Source organism: Talpa occidentalis, unplaced genomic scaffold (assembly GCF_014898055.3).
Source record: "Talpa occidentalis isolate TD23 unplaced genomic scaffold, MPIMG_talOcc4v2.1 talOcc4.10, whole genome shotgun sequence".
Classification (NCBI taxonomy): domain Eukaryota; kingdom Metazoa; phylum Chordata; class Mammalia; order Eulipotyphla; family Talpidae; genus Talpa; species Talpa occidentalis.
The window spans coordinates 24,637,419-24,657,179 of record NW_023600993.1 but is presented as its reverse complement, the minus strand read 5'-3'; the positions used below and the strand labels follow the sequence as shown (position 1 = coordinate 24,657,179).

General features: G+C 35.2%; 1 protein-coding gene across 9 annotated transcripts in view; it reads left to right on the top strand.

The window, feature by feature from the left end:
• The window catches only part of CLASP2 (cytoplasmic linker associated protein 2), a 149,847-nt gene that overhangs the window by 17,195 nt on the left and 112,891 nt on the right, over positions 1-19,761 (top strand). For all 9 annotated transcript variants that reach the window (XM_037526026.2, XM_037526085.2, XM_054693018.1 and 6 more), the window contains exons 3-7: positions 3,029-3,132; positions 4,773-4,864; positions 6,330-6,405; positions 8,507-8,604; positions 16,452-16,522. In XM_037526026.2, the coding sequence (XP_037381923.1) occupies positions 3,029-3,132; positions 4,773-4,864; positions 6,330-6,405; positions 8,507-8,604; positions 16,452-16,522 (441 nt within the window). The remainder of the gene's footprint in view (positions 1-3,028; positions 3,133-4,772; positions 4,865-6,329; positions 6,406-8,506; positions 8,605-16,451; positions 16,523-19,761) is intronic.

Below are 19,761 nucleotides of genomic sequence, written 5' to 3'. Positions count from 1 at the left end.
TGTCTATTTGATTCCAAGATAGTGGGTTAAAAAGGAATTCTAGTACACAAAAACTATTAATTTTTAAATTTAATTTTGCATAACATAATAAATAATAGCTAAGTTTATGTAGAATGTTTTATTTATTTTTGTTGTTTGATGAACTTATAGTTTTCAATATTAAAGTAAGCCCCTGTTTGAGCCGAAATCTAATTTTCTTTTTAGAATTAAATTCCACCTCTCAGGAATGAAGTGGCTCCCCCCCATTATTGTTATGTGCATAAATGTGTGTATATTTTATGTGTATAAATATGTAAAACATATTTATACCCCCACACACAGCTCAGTTACAAGTATGTGGAAGTGGAGAGGCCTGAGCTAAAATGGTGTAGATTATTTAAATGCTCATAGTTCTCTTATCAGTTATTTATGTAATCTTGGGCAAGGTATTTGATCCCTTTGTGCTTCTCTGACAAATGGGCCTACTCTATTTAATAGGATTGTTGCTAGTATTAAATGAAATACTTCAGTATTTAGGACAAAATGTTTAACATTTATTAAGTGATTATTTTGGTCTTACTGTCTTCTGCCTTTCAGAAACTTTCAAATTCAGAGTCTCTGCAATAAATACCCAATCCTCTGAATTTTTTAGTATTGACAATACATCTAAGCAAGATAAATATTTATGTTGTTCTATATTACTGGTATTTCAGTTGCCTCACAACAAAGCTAATGCTTTTTTTTTTTTTTTTTTAATTTTTTTTTTTTTTTAAGGATTTATTTATTTATTTATACAAGCACTGGGTACAGTCAGAAGCCGGGAGGGTGAGAGAATTCACCAGAGCCAGAGCGGGGAGCAGAGCAGGCAGAAGGACCGAAGATCACTGCTGAGGGGAGCAGCGGGCGGCAGGAGAGGTCTGCGCGCCATGTGGGACCCTCCTCTGGTGGCCGGGGAGCAGCCGGGGATCGAACCGGCGCTGCAGAGGCTGCGGGCAGCTTCGCAACCCAGCGCTCAACCGCTGCGCCACTGGGGAGGCCCAAAGCTAATGCTTTTTATGGCAAACACTGTGTCTTTTTATGCAGTCATTTCCTTGATTAAGCTTAGATTTTTGGTATTATTTCATTTGGGATAATTGGCTTCTTTAGTCATTTTTCTTCCAGAAAGAATGTATCCTTATATTTTGTTTATCATTATTGTATAAGTTCTGGTTGTTACAGTGTAGATAAGATTATAGTGTGGTATATATTGACATCAAATTGTACACATAGTTAATTTATGTTTCTATAAATAAATTAGAAAAATCCCTTTTTTGATCTCATTTCTTCCTCCTATTTAAAGGAGGCCTCAGCTTCATTGCCTCAGGGAAAAAGAAGGTTATAATTGGAAGGCGAAAGAAACATAAAAGAAGATACTTTCTGGGGCCTTCCCGGTGGCGCAGCGGTTGAGCGCTGGGTTGCGAAGCTGCCCGCTGCCTCCTTAGCACTGGTTCGATCCCAAGGGTCCCACATGGCGTGCAGACCTCTCCTGCCGCCCGCTGCTCCCCTCAGCAGTGTACTTCAGTCCTTCTGCCTGTTCTGTTCCTGCTCTGGCTCTGGTGAATTCTCTCGCTCTCCCGCGGTTCTGACTGTACCCAGTGTTTGTGTGAATAAATAAATAAATCTTTAAAAAAAAAAATTCTTCCTTAAAAAAAAAGAAGATACTTTCTTTGCTTTTGAACATACAGAATGATGATAGTGTGATGGGTATAGAAAGTAACATATAATAGAGTGCTTACTCTCTGCCTTCCACACTCGAGGTTTTTTATGATCTTTCAACTTTCAGTAATCTTTTTTAGGAAAAAGCTTACTCTAATATGACACTTAAAAGAACAAATCTTAACTTTATTTAAAGAGTTCATATCTTAGAATATTCTCCAAAATATATTAAATAGGAAAATCAAAATACAGAAAAATAGGTTTAATAGCATACCGTTTGTACCAAAAATAATGTATTTTCACATATTTGCTTGTGTGTGTGTGTAAATATATATATATATATATATATTTCTGGAAGTATACACATAGACACAACTACTGAAGGTGTTTGTCTTTAGTCAGAATAAATAAATGGCTAAAAAATAGGAATGCAGGCAAAACTTTATTCTTTTAGATGCTTTAAATTTTAAATCTTAATATAAAATAAAAATAAAGTTTCTGTCTAAGGAAATCTTGCTCTGTGTGGTTGTCAGATCCCGGTGTTATAAACTCTTCCCTATTCTTGATGTATTTTATCTCTACCATATGTTTTTTGCTGAGATGAATACTGTGATCATACACCTTGTGACACCACACTAAATAATATATGGTAGTGGTAATTTAAGAGAAAGATAATTTTGACTGAGGTATTTACCCTCTGAAATTTAACCCCTACCTCCACTGTTAGTGAATGTGATTTCTTTCTGGAGCTTTGTTGATTATGGTTACAGAAACCTTTTGTTTCAGTGAAAACTCTCCAAGAATGGGCTCTAAGGGCATTTCCTGCCTCCTTTTCATGGAGTAACAAAGTGTTAGATATGCTAGAGAAAGACCTGAACTCCAGGGGTCTAGTCTTTGTTTTTGCCAGTTGGGTAAATGCAAGTTGAATATATACAATTCAAAGACAAATTATAAAAGCAACATCTTCCAATGTCCAGGTCAAGAAACGAGAGCTCTGATGGTTCCTTAGTTGTTTCTTCTCTCATTTCCAGATGACTCCTCCTTCTACCAGAGGCAACCCCTAGCATGACCTTTCGGATAATTATTCCTTTTCTTGTCTTAGAAACTGACCATCTATACATATCTCTAAATAGAATAACATTTCATTTAGCCTCTTTTTTTAAACATTATTAAAATTGGAAGTCATATTGTGTGTATTTAGAAAGGTCTCAAAGTTTTTTCGATTGGACTCAAGAGAAAAGAACTTAAAGCAGTTTGTTTATCTCATAACTTTTCATTTTTGGAAACAATTGCTATATACTTTATAATGAAGATGAATTATCAAATTTTCTCTTTTCCTTCCCCCTTTCACTAGTTATTGTAGCTTTAATAGACAGAATGGGAGATGCCAAAGACAAGGTTCGAGATGAAGCGCAGACGCTGATATTGAAGTTAATGGATCAAGTAGCACCACCAATGGTAGGCATACATTTTAAAATTCAGATTCTGCTGATTAATGATGAAATGTCAGTGAAGATACATGGTGATCATAGCAAGCCAGAAAAGCCCTGAGGAACATGAAAGCCAAATCTTAAACAACTGTTAAAGCTTTAAAGAAGTTGAAATTGAAGATAAAATATCAATATCTTTCTTTTGTTAGAAAAAATTTTAATCTTTAATGCTCTTTTGAAAGAAACTCTGTTATTCTTTAGGAGCTTCTGGTTTTCCTTACCTGCTAATTATGCAGTGTTAAATGAGAAAGCTTTTTTTGAGAATGCTATTTTATTTTCTGCAACTCTTATACAAAGGCAGGAAGATAATTTATTTTAATCAGGTGGTCACTAATTTTCTGAAGTATGTAATCTGTGACAGCAAGCTATGTTTCCTGAATATAGAAGAAAAAGTTTGCCCTTTGGAGGTATTTTAGAAGGAAAGCAAAAATGGATGTGTAAGCAAGATTTAAAGAGTATCTCATGCTCAGTGGAGGGAAAAAATCAGAATTCACAATGATGTTATATATTATAACTTAAAATGTAGCTTAAAATTAAAATATGCTTTATAAAAAAATCCAAAAAATGTTGAATTGTAAAAGTGACTCTTTTCCCAGCTATTTTATACTTTAGAATTAAATCCTTATTAATATTTTGGTGGGTATCTTTCCACATTTGTTAATTGAATCAAATTTTAACTTGTTCTAACATGTTATTAAAGACATAGGGGGCATCCTCATACATGTATCTTTGAACATAAATTAGGACTATGTATATAGAATAGAATCTCAGAGATGCTATTACTGAGTCAGGCTGTTCACATTTAAGATTTTTTTGTTGTAAACTTCCAAGTAACCTTCCAGAAAGTTAGACAGTATGAGAGAAATGTATTACTAGAACTGAATACAGAGTACAGCAGAGTGCAGAGTCTGGGAAGAGGTGTGTGTGTGCTGGCACATTCATGCATCTGAATTTAGTAGCTGGTAAAGGTGCTTTTTCTAAATGTGAAGAAAAGATGATTGGGACAATTGTTTAAAAAAGCAAAGTTGGATTTTTTCTTACACCAAATTCAGATAATTGCTCTGGATTATTTGTAGAGATTTATCTGTGCTTTTTCCAAAAGAAAATTACAGTAGATAGTAATAAAATGACTTTTCCAAATATGTTTCTGTTTTTGGATCCAGTGTCCAGATGAGAAAAGCCTAAATTATAAAATGTTGGAAAAGCTAGTTTCTTTCATGTGACAGTCTGTAGTAGTTGCTAGGCAACACTGAGCTTTTTAAATGTTTACTGGACTACTGGGTTTATAATGGTAGCATTGTTGAAGATTTCTAAAGCTTAGAAATGTGTCCTTGGAAATTCTAAGGTTAGTAGGTGTTGGACATATTTTTCTAAGAACAACTGAAATTTAAAGTGAAAGTTAAAAACTAAAATTAAAAAAAAAGTGATTAAAATAGTAAAACATGGGTGAGAGGAATACCAGTACAAATTCACCTTAGAAAAATTTGTAGATATGTGAATAGTGTGATGGGAAAATTTAGTTACCAATAAGGTTGGGAAGAGATAAAAGATTGTAACATATGAGTAACTAAACTTTTTGTTGTACATGTTTACTTTTCTTTCAAATAGTACATTTGGGAACAGTTGGCTCCTGGCTTTAGGCACAAGAATTTTCGATCTCGAGAAGGCATGTGTCTGTGTCTTATTGAAACCTTAAACATGTAAGTTTATAATTACTGAAACAGCTGCCTGATGTTTTTTTATTTAAAAAATCCATTTTACAAAGTTAAAGGAAAGCAATGGAAATAACAAATTTCAGAAAGTTATTAATTGATCTCTGGTATGGGGATTTTAAATTTATTCAACAACCTTTGTCTCTTTGTTTGCTGTGCATGTTTTATTTCTTGTTAACTTAAATTATTAGTCAGTGATAAGTATCTTTCTTTTTTTCTTTTTTTTTTAGTATGGGAGTAATTTTCACCTATTACTGTGACTGTGGTCATGTAACAAGCCCATAAACTGGGATCGACTTCTGTTCAGTACTCACTTTGTAATTGTTTGTAACTGTGATATTTCAGATAGCCATCTGCGCTACCTTCCTTTTGGCCCTAGATTTTCTAAAACAGCGTGGATGGTTACATAATCATAGCTGAACAAGACTCCCCACAGGTAACTAGACAGCGCATCTGATAGCAGTGTGCAGAGCTCTGACAGCATTAGATGCCACAGATGTCAGACCTTTAGACTGAAGGAATTGTAAACTGGGACTTTTTTGCTCTTTTAAAAAAATTTTTTTTTGTTTTTATTTATTTATGCATATAAGAACTAGGGTGTAGGCCAGAGGTGTGGGGGAGGAGGGAATGAGAGAATTCACCAGAGAGAAAGAGTAGGGAGCAGAACAGGCTGATTAAAATACACTGCTGAGGGGAGCAGCACATGAGACAGGAGAGGTCTGCTGCACTATGTGGGTTAGCTCCCTGGCCAGGATCGAACTCGAGCCAAAGTGGCTCATGATAGCTTGATAATGCTGAAACTTTAAAACCCTGTGCCATGAGGGAGGCCCACTTTTTGTGCTCTTTTGGGATTACTTTTTCATGTTTTCTGCAGCAAGATTTGTAATATACAGCAACTTTCAGCTTTTCCTATGTTATTTCCTTTTCTCTAACTATACCTTCATTTATTTTCTTTCACCCTTCTATAGTTCTTTCTGCCATCTAGAGCTTGTAAGTGCATTCTGTTTGCACATCTTTCATGGTTTTTGGTATTATGTCATTTGCTTTCAACCCATGACCTCATCAAAATATTAATAAGCATAAATAAAGATCTTTTAATTTGGTATACAAATGTATTTGAAACCTAATGTCTAAAAAACAGTATTGTAAAGCAAAATCGTTGTGATTGGTTGCTAGGTTCCTAGGTTTCAGAGTGCCATTGGTTGAACATTTTGCTCTGTTGAATCATATGTTGACAGTTTTCATTGTCAGTCATGATTATTCAAGTTTGCATATATCACATTGTTTAGAATTAGTTTTTGCTTGTATCTCATATTCTTCATATTTTAATGATGTGTGCTCATGTTTTCCACCATATTTGTCTTTTTGATACAGACAAGAAGAAAATATAAGGATACTTTGTTTTACTCTTTAAAACAAATTCTCTTTTTTTTTTTTCCCAAATTGTACTTAGTTTTGGGGCTCAACCACTAGTCCTCAGCAAGTTGGTACCACATTTGTGTATCCTATTTGGAGATTCCAACAGTCAGGTAAAATTTTATTTACATTTAAGCATTGGCTAATTTTTTTGCTCCCTCTTGTTTTTTAGGGACGTTAAAGAGAGGGTTGGGGTGTTGCTAAAATCAGATTCCTCTCATTTTTTCTTTTAAAATTCACCAGAGTCCTTTTTTAAAACACAATCAAATAGTTTGCTTAAGTTTGTTAGTTGTTTATGGATAAGAGTTCTGGATTTTGAAGAAAGAACCCAGGGTTTTTGTTATTCAGTCTCCTATAGGTTAATTGTGAGGTCAGGGTGTCAGCTTCCTTTCTTCATTCCTGAATGTGATTGCTTAACAGCATTTTGCAACAATCTTAACCCTCCTTAACAAGAAATTAACTGGCCAAAGGCAATTTGTGCCAATAAAATATCACTTGTTAAAAATGTCTTTATTTGAGCTACCTATACATATTCTACACATAACACAGGAGTATGTTTTGGATCTTGTCCCTCCTGGTGGAGTTAAATCTGACCCTATTTTTAGCATAGCTTAGGCATTTGGAGTAACCCTGGTAAGGGTTTCCCTGCTTTTAAGTTCTAGAAGTGCAATTAGGTTTGTAAAGACTTCTATGTCTTCATTTGTTCTTTGACAGATAGCTGTATGAGGGGATAAGAGCTATCTTCCAAATTCCTGTCTTTACATCACATTGTTTTTTCTTGTAAAATACACACACCAAGAAATTTGCCATTCCAACCATTTTTAAGTGTACAGTTTTTTGATATTATGTATGTTCACACTGTTGTACAACCATTACCACCATCCATCCCCAGAACTTTTTTGTCTTTCCAAGCTGAAACTCTGCTCATTAAATAGTATTTTCCCTTTCCTTCCAACCCTCAAGTCTTGGAAGCCACATATTACTTTCTCTTAATTGAATTTCACTACTCCAGTACCTCATAACAGTGGAACCATGTAATATTTGATATTCTGTAACTGACATATTTTACTTAGCATAATGTCTTCAAAGTTCATCCATGTTGTAGCATGTGTCAAAATTTTGTTCCTTTAATTTTAAGATTGAATAATATCCCATTATATACCACATTTTACTTACCTATACATTCATGGATGGACATTTGGATTGTTTCCACCTTTTGACTCTTGTGAATAATGATACTTTAACATGTTGTATAAATACTCATAGGCTATATTCTTGGAGGCATTTTTTTTCCCCAAGAAAATGTATTAACTATCATGATTTGTTTATTCACACAGTTATTAGCTGTTCTTTATACAATCTTATTTACAAGTAGAATATATTTTTTAAACATTTATTTTTATTATGCATGCAAGCTCTGGGGTCTAGGCCAGAGGTGTGGGGGTTGAGAGGATTCACCAGAGACAGAACGGGAAACAGAACAGGCAGATAGACTGAAATACACTGCTGAGGGGAGCAGCGGGTGATAGAGGAGAAGTCTGCTGTGCCTTGTGGGTCAGCTCCCTTGCCAGTGACCGAACTCATGCTACAGTGGCTGCCGATAGCTTGATAATGCTAAGACTTAACCCCTTGTACCACCAGGGAGGCCCTACAAGTAGAATGATTTTAAAACCACATTAGTAACTTTTATTTACATGTTTCTTAGATTTCTTTTCTTTTCTTTTTTAAAGATTTATTTATTTATGCATATAAGAATTGGGGTACAGGCCAGAGATGTGAGGGGTGAGAGGATTCACCAGAGACAGGGTGGGGAACAGAAGAGGCGAATTGACCGAAATACACTGCAGCGGGGTGCAGCAGGCAAGCCAGGAGAGGTCTGCTGTGCCATGTGGGTTGCTCCCTAGCCCAGTCTGGGATTTAACTTGTGCTGCAGGTGCTGCGGATTGCTTCACAGTGCAGTGCTTAACCCCTTGTGCCACCAGGGAGGCCCATGTTTCTTAGATTTCTGTAAAATTTTTTATAAGACTTTTCTAGCGATTTCTTGGCGAGTAGGTCCTTTTGATTTGGGTTAATGACCTGCCATAATCTTTCAGGGGGTTAGAGGTATTAAAATCAACTTGCAACTTTAAGTTGGTATATACTGTGATGTTACCTTGAGGTTAGTATTTTATTGTACCTAATACCGCTTTTTTAAAGTTCTGAATTCTTTGGCAGGTGAGAGATGCTGCAATATTGGCTATAGTGGAGATTTATAGACATGTGGGAGAGAAAGTGAGAGTGGATCTTTGTAAGAGAGGAATTTCCCCTGCTAGGTAAGTCTTGCTAGATTTATTTATTGCCATTTGGTTTAAAGTTTCTCATATCATGGTGATTAAGTAGGTTCAGTTTTCTAATACCTTTAAAATTTGGAAGATACCAAAATTATGGAGATTATCACTGTTTAAAAGTTCTTAAGATCATATAATCTGGAGGGACACTTTCATTATATACTCATTATTATACATTATTTGGTATATAATTACATATCATCAAAATTATTTTTTGATACCAAGTGATAGTAGTCATTATTTGGAAGATACTGAGCTTGGACTTAGCAAAAATATTAATCCACTCATTCAATACTTTTAGAGTACTTACTGTTAAGGGTTACTATACAAGATACTGGACAAGAGAAATCTGCATAAGAATTAGTCACTACTTTTAAAACCCAGTAAATAAAAAGAACATCAAGAACCTCTCAGTTTGAGTAGCATCAATCAGATCAGTAAATAAAACTTGGTAAGCTCCTAGTGTATCAGAACATTTTTTCTAAAGGTACTTTTTTCTTTATATTTATGTTTATATTAACCATATTCCAATTAAGTTTTCTCTTTGTAATGAAATTTTAGTCTCCATTTTAGGGGGATTATCTTATAGGATTTTTTTTCTTTTTATTATGAAAAATTTCAAACATAATAGTATAATGAATTACCATGTACCCTTTATTTAGCTTCAGCAGTGATCAATAGCAAGTTTTTGCTTGCTATTGTTTTTGCTTGTCCTGTACTATTTTGTTTTTTTAAATTTATTTTATTTATGCATACAAGAGCTGGGGTATAGGAGAGAGGTGCAGTGGGGTGGGTGAGAGGATTCACTGAAGACAGAATGGAGAGCAGAACCGGCAGATTGACTGAAATACACTGCTGAGGGGAGTAGCAGGTGAGACAGGAGAGATGTGCTGTGCCATGTGAGTTAGCTCCCTGACCGGGGATTGAACTCATGTTGCAGTGGCTGCTGCTGATAGCTTCATAGATGCTGAAACTTAACCCCTTGCACCACCAGGGAGGTCCTGTACTATTTTGAAACAAATGCAAGTTACGTGTAATATTTCATTTGTAATTAACTTAATGTTTCTAAGGAAAAAAATATTTTTTAGTCACACCAACAATACCACCATAATCACACCTTAAATTTTTTGACAAATAATTCTGTAATATCAAATATCCAGTAAGAATCCAAGTTTCCAATTATTTCATAAGTATGTATGGTTTTTAATTGTTTGAATCAGAATCCAAAAAAAAAAAATCTGACAATCAGCTGATAAATTTTATGAGTCTTTTTTAAAATTAAATGATTTTTTTTTTTAAAGACTTACTTATTTATGCATAGAAGAGCTGGGGTACAGGCCAGAGGCACGCGTGGGGATTGCGGAGGGATGAGAGGATTCACCAGAGACAGTGGGGAACAGAACAGGCAGATTGACCAAAGTATACTGCTGAGGGGAGCAACGGATGAGTCAGGAGAGGTCTGCTGCGCCATGTGGGTAGCTCTCTGGCTGGCCAGGAGTCGAATTCGTGCTGCAGTGGCTGCGGATAGCTTCATAGGTTGTGTCTTAACCCTTGTGCTACCAGGGAGGCCCCTAAATAATTTTTTTTTTGATTGAAGTAATACTAGTTTACAACAATGTATGTTTTTGAGGTATACATTTACACGTTGAATCTTAAAATCTTTATAAACCCCCAACACTTTTTTTCTCCCTTGACTTTTATTTGTTGAGTGAGTTGGATGGTTTATCCTGTAAACTTTTCCATAGTCCATATTTCCATATTCTGTATACTGCTAGTCCCTTTCCCGTGGTGTGGTTTAATAGGTTCTTCTGCTTTATATCCTGTAGTTGGATCTAGAGACTTGATCAGATTTTTGGTGAAGGAAGAGAGGTGGTCAAGGGACAGCAAGACTGTGATAAGAGAAAATGTGTTCTATGACCCTAATTCTCATCAAATTCAGCTTTTTCAATTACCATGTAATAAGATAATAAGGTTGTCCAGTAGATACATATTTTGTTTACTTCAGTCATTTTCCACTTCCAGGGCTAACAACAATTTCATTTGAGTAAATTCTATATTTAATGTGGGTGAAAGACATTGTGTGTGTATGTTACAGTATATGTTACAGTATGTATTTTAAATTTTATGTTGAAAATTTTAAAGTATTTAAAATTTTTATTCAAGTATGCTACCCGTACAGAAAAGTGTATACACCATAAGTATGCAGCTCTGTAAATTATCACAAAGTTAATACATCCATATAGTCATCACATAGATGAAGAAGTAGGGCATTACGTATCCCAGAAGACTCCCCAAATCGTTTTTCAATCATTGCCTTTTCTCTCCTTCCCAAAAGTAAACCACAATTCTGACTTGCATCACCACAGTTTAGTTTTGTCTATTTTTAAATTTTATATAAATGGAATGATGTTGTACTGTTTCATATCTGACTATTTCAGCTAACATTGTCTTTTTAAGATCCATTTGGATTGTTGGATTCAGCCTTATCTGTATATTTTCATTGCTGTATAGTTTCGCTTGAAGGAATAGGTTATGCTTTATGAATTTATGTTATAAGTGGATTTTTGAACTGTTTTAAATTTGTAGTTTTTAGGAGTAATATTTTTGTGTATGCCTTTGGTGTTCATATATCAAAGAATGGAATTGTCATGCCATGAGATATGTTTGCCTTTAGCTGAGATTGACAGTTTTCCAGAGTGGCAAGTTCATATTATTTTACATTTTTGCCAATATTTTACATCATTAGTTTTTTTTTTTTATATTAATTTTAGGTTTCTGGTGCATGTATTGTCATGACTGCAATCTGCATTTTTCTGATTTCTAATAAAGAGGAGCACCATTTAATTTATTTATCAGCCATTTGGATAGTGTCTTTTCAGGTCTCTTGCCCATATTTAAAAAAATTGAGTTGTCAGGGCCTCCCTGGTGGTGCAAGGGTTTAGGACGCAGTACTATGAAACTATCCACAGCCACAGCAGCACAAGTTTGATCCCCGGCCAGAGAGGTGACCCACATTGCGTAGCAGACAGGAGAGCTTGTCTCGCCCGCTGCTTCCCTCAGCAGTGTATTTCGGTACATCTGCCTGTTCTGCTCCCTACTCTGTCTTTCGTGAATTCTCTCACCCACCCTGCACCTCTGGTCTACACCCCAGCTCTTGTATGCATAAATAAATAAATGGATCTTTGAAAAAAAAAAATAGAGTTATCATGAAAAAATTTGATTGGAAGAGCTTTTAAAAATATATTCTAGATGCAAGCTCATTGTCAGCTCTGTATATATGTTTCAGGTATCTCCTCTCATCCTGTAACTTGTCTTTTTACTTTCTTGGTCATGTCTTTGAGGTACATAATTGTTCTTAATTTTAATGTAGTTCTCAGTTTTTTGTTTTGTGATTAGACATTTCTGTGCTTGCTTTAAGAAGTCTTTAATTATGGGCCTCCCCAGTGGTGCAGCGGTTGAGCGCTGGGCTGCGAAGTTGTCTGTAGCCTCTGCAGTACCAGTTCGATCCCCGGCCGCCGGGCAAGGGTCCCACATGGCACACAGATCTCTCCTGCCGCCCGCTGCTCCCCTTAGCAGTGTACTTCGTCACTCTGCCTGTTCTACTCTCCGCTCTGGCTCTGGTGAATTCTCTCACCCTCCCATGCCTCTGACTGTACCCAGTGCTTGTATAAATAAATAAATAAATCTTTAAAAAAAAAGTCTCTATTTATAATCTCATGAAAATGTTCTCTGTAATTGTCTTGAAGTTTTATTCACATTAAGGTTTATGGTCCACTTGAGATTTTACTTTTGTAAATGGTTTAGGATAACAGTTCAGATACATTTTTTCCACATGAATACCCACTTTACCCAGTGCCACTTATTGAAAATTTGTTTCTTTAGGGTTTCTGTGTCCACATATGTGCTTAGGGTTTTTGCATTCATGATAAAAGTAATATTGACCTGTAGTAATCATTTCTTCTTAACTTACGGTTTATAAGTAATTTTATTTGTTAGAAGCTCCTTATTTTTCTGCCAGTTAGAATTAACGTCATAGGAATTTTTTGTTGTTGTTGTTGTTAAAGATATATTTATGCATACAAGAACTGGGGTACAGGCCAGAGCTGTAGCGGGAAGAGGATTCACCAGAGACAGAGTGGGGAACTGAGCAGACAGGATGACTGAAATACACTGCTGAGGGGAGCAGTGGGCGAGACGGGAGAGGTCTGCTGCTCCATGTGGGTAGCTCCCTGGCCTGGGATCGAACTCGTGCAGCAGTGGCTGCGATAGCTTCATAGGTTGCATCTTAACCCCTTGCACCACCAGGAGGCCCCTTCATTGGGATTTTATCATGTGTGAATAACTTTTATGTTAATGTTCTTACTGAAATAACCAATGACTTATTAACCCTATCCATTCTTATTTATGACTTCTCCCTCTTAAAAGTAGCTAGCCACTTGGCAGGTGAAGACTGTGAATCTCAGAGCAGTGACAAACTGTTGATGAGAAGCTGAAGGCTTCCTGACTCCTTCTCCATAATTCTTTCCAACATACTGTGCTTGTGTCATTCTTCTCTGTGATGTAAGGTAGTGGGAGTGGAAAGAAGTCTGCATAGATACAGGGTGTGGTGAGCTGTGCTTTCATAAGCATACGCAGTAATTTCTATTGTTTTAGTATATGGTCTCTTTATTTTATAGGTAATATTTTGAATCTTGGAAATACTGGATATATTTTTATTAAAGAGTTCTAAAACTTCTATAAGGTGAAATATAAATGAAATTTGCTTTACCCATTTCTTCAGCTGATCAGTGCATTAAATTTTCCCTTTTTTCACTAGCATTTGTTCTCAACATCATGGTACAGCAACTTTGGGAGATAATTTGAATTTACTCAGAAAGTTAAACATGGAAACATAGGTCATATGACCAGCAGTTCCACTCCTAAACAAGAGATATGAAAACACATGTTCATGCAAAAACCTGTACATAGGTATTCATAATAGCATTATGATTATTTATAATAGCCAAAAAGCAGAAATATCCCATATTCCCACATGCCCATCAGTTGATAAACAATGTGTTTATACATACAATGTAATATTAAATGCTCGGCAATGATTGAAATGTGCTATAACATAGCTGAACCTTGAAAACATTACTAGTTAAAGAAGGCAGTCATAGAAGGCAGCATTTTGTATGGTTTCATTTATATGAAATGGCCACATATCTCAACTTTGTAGAAAAAAGTAAAATTAGTGATTCCTAGGAAATTGGGAGAAATGGAGAGTGACTGCTAATGGGTACCAGCTTGCTTGTTTTTTGGGTTCTAAAATTGGTCATGATGATAGTTGCATAACTTTGGATATAATGAAACCATTGAATTGTGTACTTTAAAGCAGTGAATTGTATGTGTATGTGACTTTTATCTCAGTGAAGCTGATATTTAAAATAAGATAAATTGTGAGATACTGTGATTGCTCTTTGGACTTGATTCTAAAGTTCTGTTCTTTGGCCTTCTAAGTGTTTGTTATCTTTTAGACAATCCAGCATCTGTTTTGAATTTCCTAATTTTTTTCTTCCCAAATGTTTAAAAGATCCTAGTCTCTTCTATCAGCTCTTAAGGTGTTTCTTTGTTTCTTTGCTGCCAGATTGTATGTGCAATGATTCTCTGTTATGAATAAGCTTGTTTTTTAAGTAGCTACATGGAACTTTTTATATTTGATGCTTGAAAAGGCCACACAGAAAGAAAAGTATACTGTATTAATTTTTTTATTTTTTTATTTTATTTTATTTTTTTAAAGATTTATTTATTTATACAAGCACGGGGTACAGTCAGAAGCGCGGGAGGGTGAGAGGATTCACCAGAGCCAGAGCGGGGAGCAGAGCAGGCAGAAGGACCAAAGTAAGATAGGAAGGTGTGAACGTAACTCATTATAAAAATTTTAAACAGGAAATTAAAATTTTATCATTATACCAAAATATGTGTGTGTCGCCTGAAAGTTGATAAAGTGAGAAAGTAGTGTTAGAAGAAAAGGAAGACAGATGAGAGAGAACAGGACAGTTATGGGAAGAGTATAAACAACAAAGTAAGGGCTGGCAGCAAGGTAAAGGCTATGAGGTTAGCATCCCTGTGTCTTTTCCTAGCCCAACCCAACACAACCTTGAATGATGTCTTCCACTTTGATCCTTTTTCCTTGTTTTGTTTGTTTTTTGATCTATTAGTGTTGTGTGTGTCTTCCACTTTGATCCATTTTTCCTTGTTTTGTTTGTTTTTTGATCTATTAGTGTCGTATTTCCCTAGTATTTCAATTGATGCCTCTGCCCATTAGAGTTGCACCTGTCCTTTCCTTGCTGTATATTTTATCTATCCTGCCTAAATTCCTTACCAGCCCTATCTTCTCTCTCTCTCTCTCTCTCTCTTTTTTTCCTGTCTTCTCTCTTAGCTTTCTGTCCTTAGTTCCCTATCCCATTTTCCTGTTCTGTAATTGAGCGTTAATTTGATGCTTTTAAATCTTACTCTGCCTTTTCCCCAAAGAGTTCTCCTAAATCCTCTCCTTTCTGTTTCTGGTTCGTCTGGTCTTCGTTCTGAGGTCTCAGCTTTGAATTCCCATGTTTCTTCTCCACATCTTGTCTCTGGGTAGTCCGCCTAGTGTCTGGTCAACTCTCTGAAATATACTACTCTGCAGGACAACAGGACCTGTGTCTTTTGACTAAAGTGCTTTCAGATGTGTGAATATTGTTGCACATATTGAGGATAAGAGGTGAGGTTAAAGTTCAGAAATCTCATTACAATGAATTCCTAGAGAGTTTTCAAATAAGGTAAATTATTTTAGACCACAACAGAACTATATTTCTCAGTTTATAGGTAGGAAATGAAAGAATGTGCAGCAAGGGCTTACTTGTAGTTTTAGAAATGCTATTGTGACACACATAAGGATAAGACAAAATATTAGACAATTAAAGACAACATGACAGTGTTCTTCCTTCTGTTGTGAGTGTTCATTGCTTTTGTAATAAGTAACACCTGTTAACTAAAAAAAATGATAGAAGTGTAGAAAGTATCTGAATATAAAATCAGTAGTACTCTTGGAATTGGTGTTGAATGAGAATAGATTAATAGGGAAAGCATCAGGTTTTCAGTCACATGAACATCACTTCAGTTTCTGACATTTTAATATTTTTTGCCTTAAATTTCCTTAGCATGATTTTATGTACTTTTGAAAAGTGTCTTGGTGACTGAGTATGTTTATTGTAATGTTGCAAGTAAATATTTTTTATGGCTTTGAAAAAATTTTATGATGAAATGTGAAACTGCTTTGTGGGAAATGTAACTTTTCACAAATATGCCTGCCAGTGTCAGAGTGCTGCCTGTATTTGACTGCTTCTCTTGACTGAAGAGAGAGGGAGGCTTTGTGTCTCCTGTTAGTGAGTTACTTATTTTTTTTTTAAAGATTTATTTATTTATTTATACAAGCACTGGGTACAGTCAGAAGCGCAGGAGGGTGAGAGAATGCACCAGAGCCAGAGCGGAGAACAGAACAGGCAGGCTGATGAAGTACACTGCTGAGGGGAGCAGCGGGTGCTGCAGGAGAGGTTTGTGCTCCATGTGGGACCCTCACCCGGTGGCTGGGGATTGAAACTGCGCTGCAGAGGCTGTGGGCAGCTTCGCAGCCCAGCGTTCAACCTCTGCGCCACCAGGGGAGGCCCTAGTGACTTAACTATAAAAAAAGAGTTTATATGGAGAACTCACTGAATCCCTGGAATTGTTTTTTCTCAAGAAAATTGTGAAGGAAATTGTTTCTATTTGAACAATTTTGCATGTAAAACAAACAAAAATTTATTTTTTGTTCCCAGATTAGAAATGATATTTGCCAAATTTGATGAAGTGCTAAATTCGGGCGGTATGATTTTGAGTGTCTGCAAAGGTAAGAGTAATTGAGTTATTCCAGTTCTTAAACATTTATAAGATTATTTAGCAAAGTTTTAGAGAATATAACATGCTTTAAATTTAGCTGTTATGTCACTGACTCAGCAGCAGGTATGATTTTGTGACTTGAAACTTAGGATATACATCCTATTGTTGATCATTACCTATACTCTGAGTTGTTGGAGTAAGTGAAATTTTCATAATGGGCCAATTGTATAAAATGATACTGTTCTCTTGCTTCCTCTCTATCTTTAGGTTGAAGGTATGATGACCTTTTTGCCTCCCATATTCCATGCATGAAACAATGTTTTAATTCCCAGAGTAATTTTTTTATATTGTGGGCTTGATTCACTCTGTTACTCCCCTGTGTAGATCATCAGTGATGATAGTGGTGAAAAGATAGATTTAGGAACTTCCAACATAATCATCTTTGGCTTCTCAGTTAGAATGAGACCATGTTGGAACTCAGGGAGGTTGGGAGTTAGTGTGTGGCATTTATTGGGTAGTTGTTCTCCTTTTTGTAAGCTTGCTAAATTGTGTTTGGTTTTATTGGGTAGCATTTACCCAGACTTCATTCACTAAATATTAAGAGTATATTCTACTTTCAAAGCTATTGTATGATTTTTATCCCTTAGAATATTGGCTTCATATTAAAGTGTGGTTTGTTTAGCAATTTAAATGATTTTAAAGAAAAAAATTGGTTTATGAGTTGTATATATCAAGTAATAAGAAAAGTAGATGTTCATATAATTATTTATTTATTTATTTATTTATTTATTTTATGTAATTATTTAAACCAAGATTGAACCTTTTTGTTCTTCTGGAAATTAGATAAAATGGGAAATTACTGTTATAAAGATTGTGTCTCCCCTAATCTAAACTTAGTTCCAGAAGCATAAATTGACTTTGGTGCTACCAGTCCTCACCCTGACTACCAGCTGTTTCTCACTCCACTTCTCTGAATAGAAAGTGTTTTAAGTACCTTGTCCTTATTTTTCCAGCAGTTACCTCTTTCCATTTCCACAGAAACCAGAAACAGCAAAGAAGATTGAGAGTTGTTAAAATTTATTAAGACATTTTTTTTTTACCATTAATGGTACATTCTCATTTGTGTATTTCAAACTCTTTACTCAAAGAAAACAACTCAAAGGAAAAAGTATAATGCATATTATAAATTTAAGATATTATTTGGATATATCTTATTTTGGAAGTACTATCATTGTTGTGTTTGTGAAGTTGTTTCTGTTATCTTCAAAGCAGAAGCTTTTTTGTTCCCTTTCTTTTTTAGCTTCCATTTTTCTCTTATCACTCCATAAATAGTAAGGTATGGGATAATAGTTTTGTGGCATTCATTTTTTGGAAGAAGTCTTCAGAGATTTTTTGTTTGTTTGTTTTAGAGGTTATGTTATGACTATTGCAAGTATGGTCAAATGTGAACATTAAATTTTATGATATGTATGTATTTGTGTGTAGAAATTAGTTATTGTGTTTTTGATAATAGTTATGTTGTCATTGAAAAATACTTAAATGGATTAATTAATAAAGGAAGATACTAGAAGAGGGAAGTTCATCTATCATGTTGACAGATGCCAGAGCCCAGACTGCTCTTCTCCCTTGTCTTTATTCATTCTCATTTTCTCTTTTTTTTCCCCCTGTCCTTTTTCCTCCCCCATCCCCCATAATTTCCCCCTTCTCCCTCTCTCACATCTAATCCAGCCCAAGTTCTTTGAATAATAACTGTTTGCCAGTGATCCCTAAAAGTGTGGTTCTAGCCCTGTTCATGTCTTCCTTATAGATTTGGTTGCCTTTGGCATTAATGACATTTCAGATGTCTAATAAGGGAAATCCTGTTGTTTTTTCCTTTCTCTCAAATCTGTTCTACCCTCACTCCCCAGCTCATTCATCTCATTCAATGTCCTCCTCATCAGCTCAGGTTAGGAACCTGAGCTGTTCCACCATTCTGCTTATTCAGTCATTTTTACCTCTGAAATCCTAGTGTATATCAAATTGGCTAATATTTTCCCATTTCTACTATTAAAATTTCCCAAGTCTCTTTTATTTTTTACCTAGATCACTGAAATAGACTTCTGTTCCGTGTTTGTCCTGGAATCTATTTTCTACCCAGAAGTGAGAATGATCTTAAGATGTAAATTAGATCAGTCACAGTGAAGAAAATAGTTAAAAGTTCCTGCCTTGAGGAGCCTATTTCCTAGTGTTAGAAATAGATCATAAGCAAGTAAACAAATAGATATACAGAGTAATTATAGTGGGTAATGGAAGAAATACAACTACTGTTTGTTTATTGAATTTAATGAAATTTCAAATTATTCCTAAAATTCTTGCTACTAAATGAAATTACAGAAAACAAGAAAATGTGAAGTAACAATTTGAAGGCAATATAGTTTGTACATAAAGTAATATAAGGAAAGTTTCTTCAACTTCCTTTTTATTTCTGCATAATTTTTCCCCACAAAATTTTCAATCCTGTTGGCTCATTCTTATTGTTCACTCAAACTAAAGCATTCAAATAAAATCATAGTGCAAGAAAACTTTTTAGGACAAAGGAGTCAGTTATGAAAACTTATAGAAATAACTGAAAAGCCATTGAGGATACACCTCTTCTCTTTCTCATTTGGTGGATGTATGCAAAGTACAAAATGTTGTGGGTTCACCCAAAATGGCATTCAGTTCAGATTTGTTCCATATGATACTCGGTGATAGAAACTATTATAGTAAGTAAAATTTTTTTAGTATTTCTTGACTTGAATCTATAATACTGAAACATCAAATAGAGTGTTCAGGAATGAAACATAAAAATCATATTCTTACAAAATAAAAATCATGTTCTTACAAAATAAAGAAAAAAACCAAAAAAACAGATTTTGGAGTAAAGGTTGTATAACTTTTTAAGAGTGTTGTAACTAGAAAGTTGTCATCTGAACAATCATTAAGTGAAGTAAATAGCCTAGGGAGATGGTAAGTAATTAATGATGGGTTCAATAAGGTCTAGGGATAGGTTCGAAGGGAGATGGTGTTTGAGATGGAAGAGTAATTAGGAACCATAATATTTAGGCCATATAGGACATGGGAGGAGTTCTTGTTTGTTCATTTGTTTTAACAGGGTTAAAGAAAGATGTTTATTCAGGTAACATTGGTTTACAACATTGTATTTTAGGGGTATAGGTTCAAACTTCTGTAAAACTACGTTCTTTTAAAACACCCACCACCAAAGCCCCA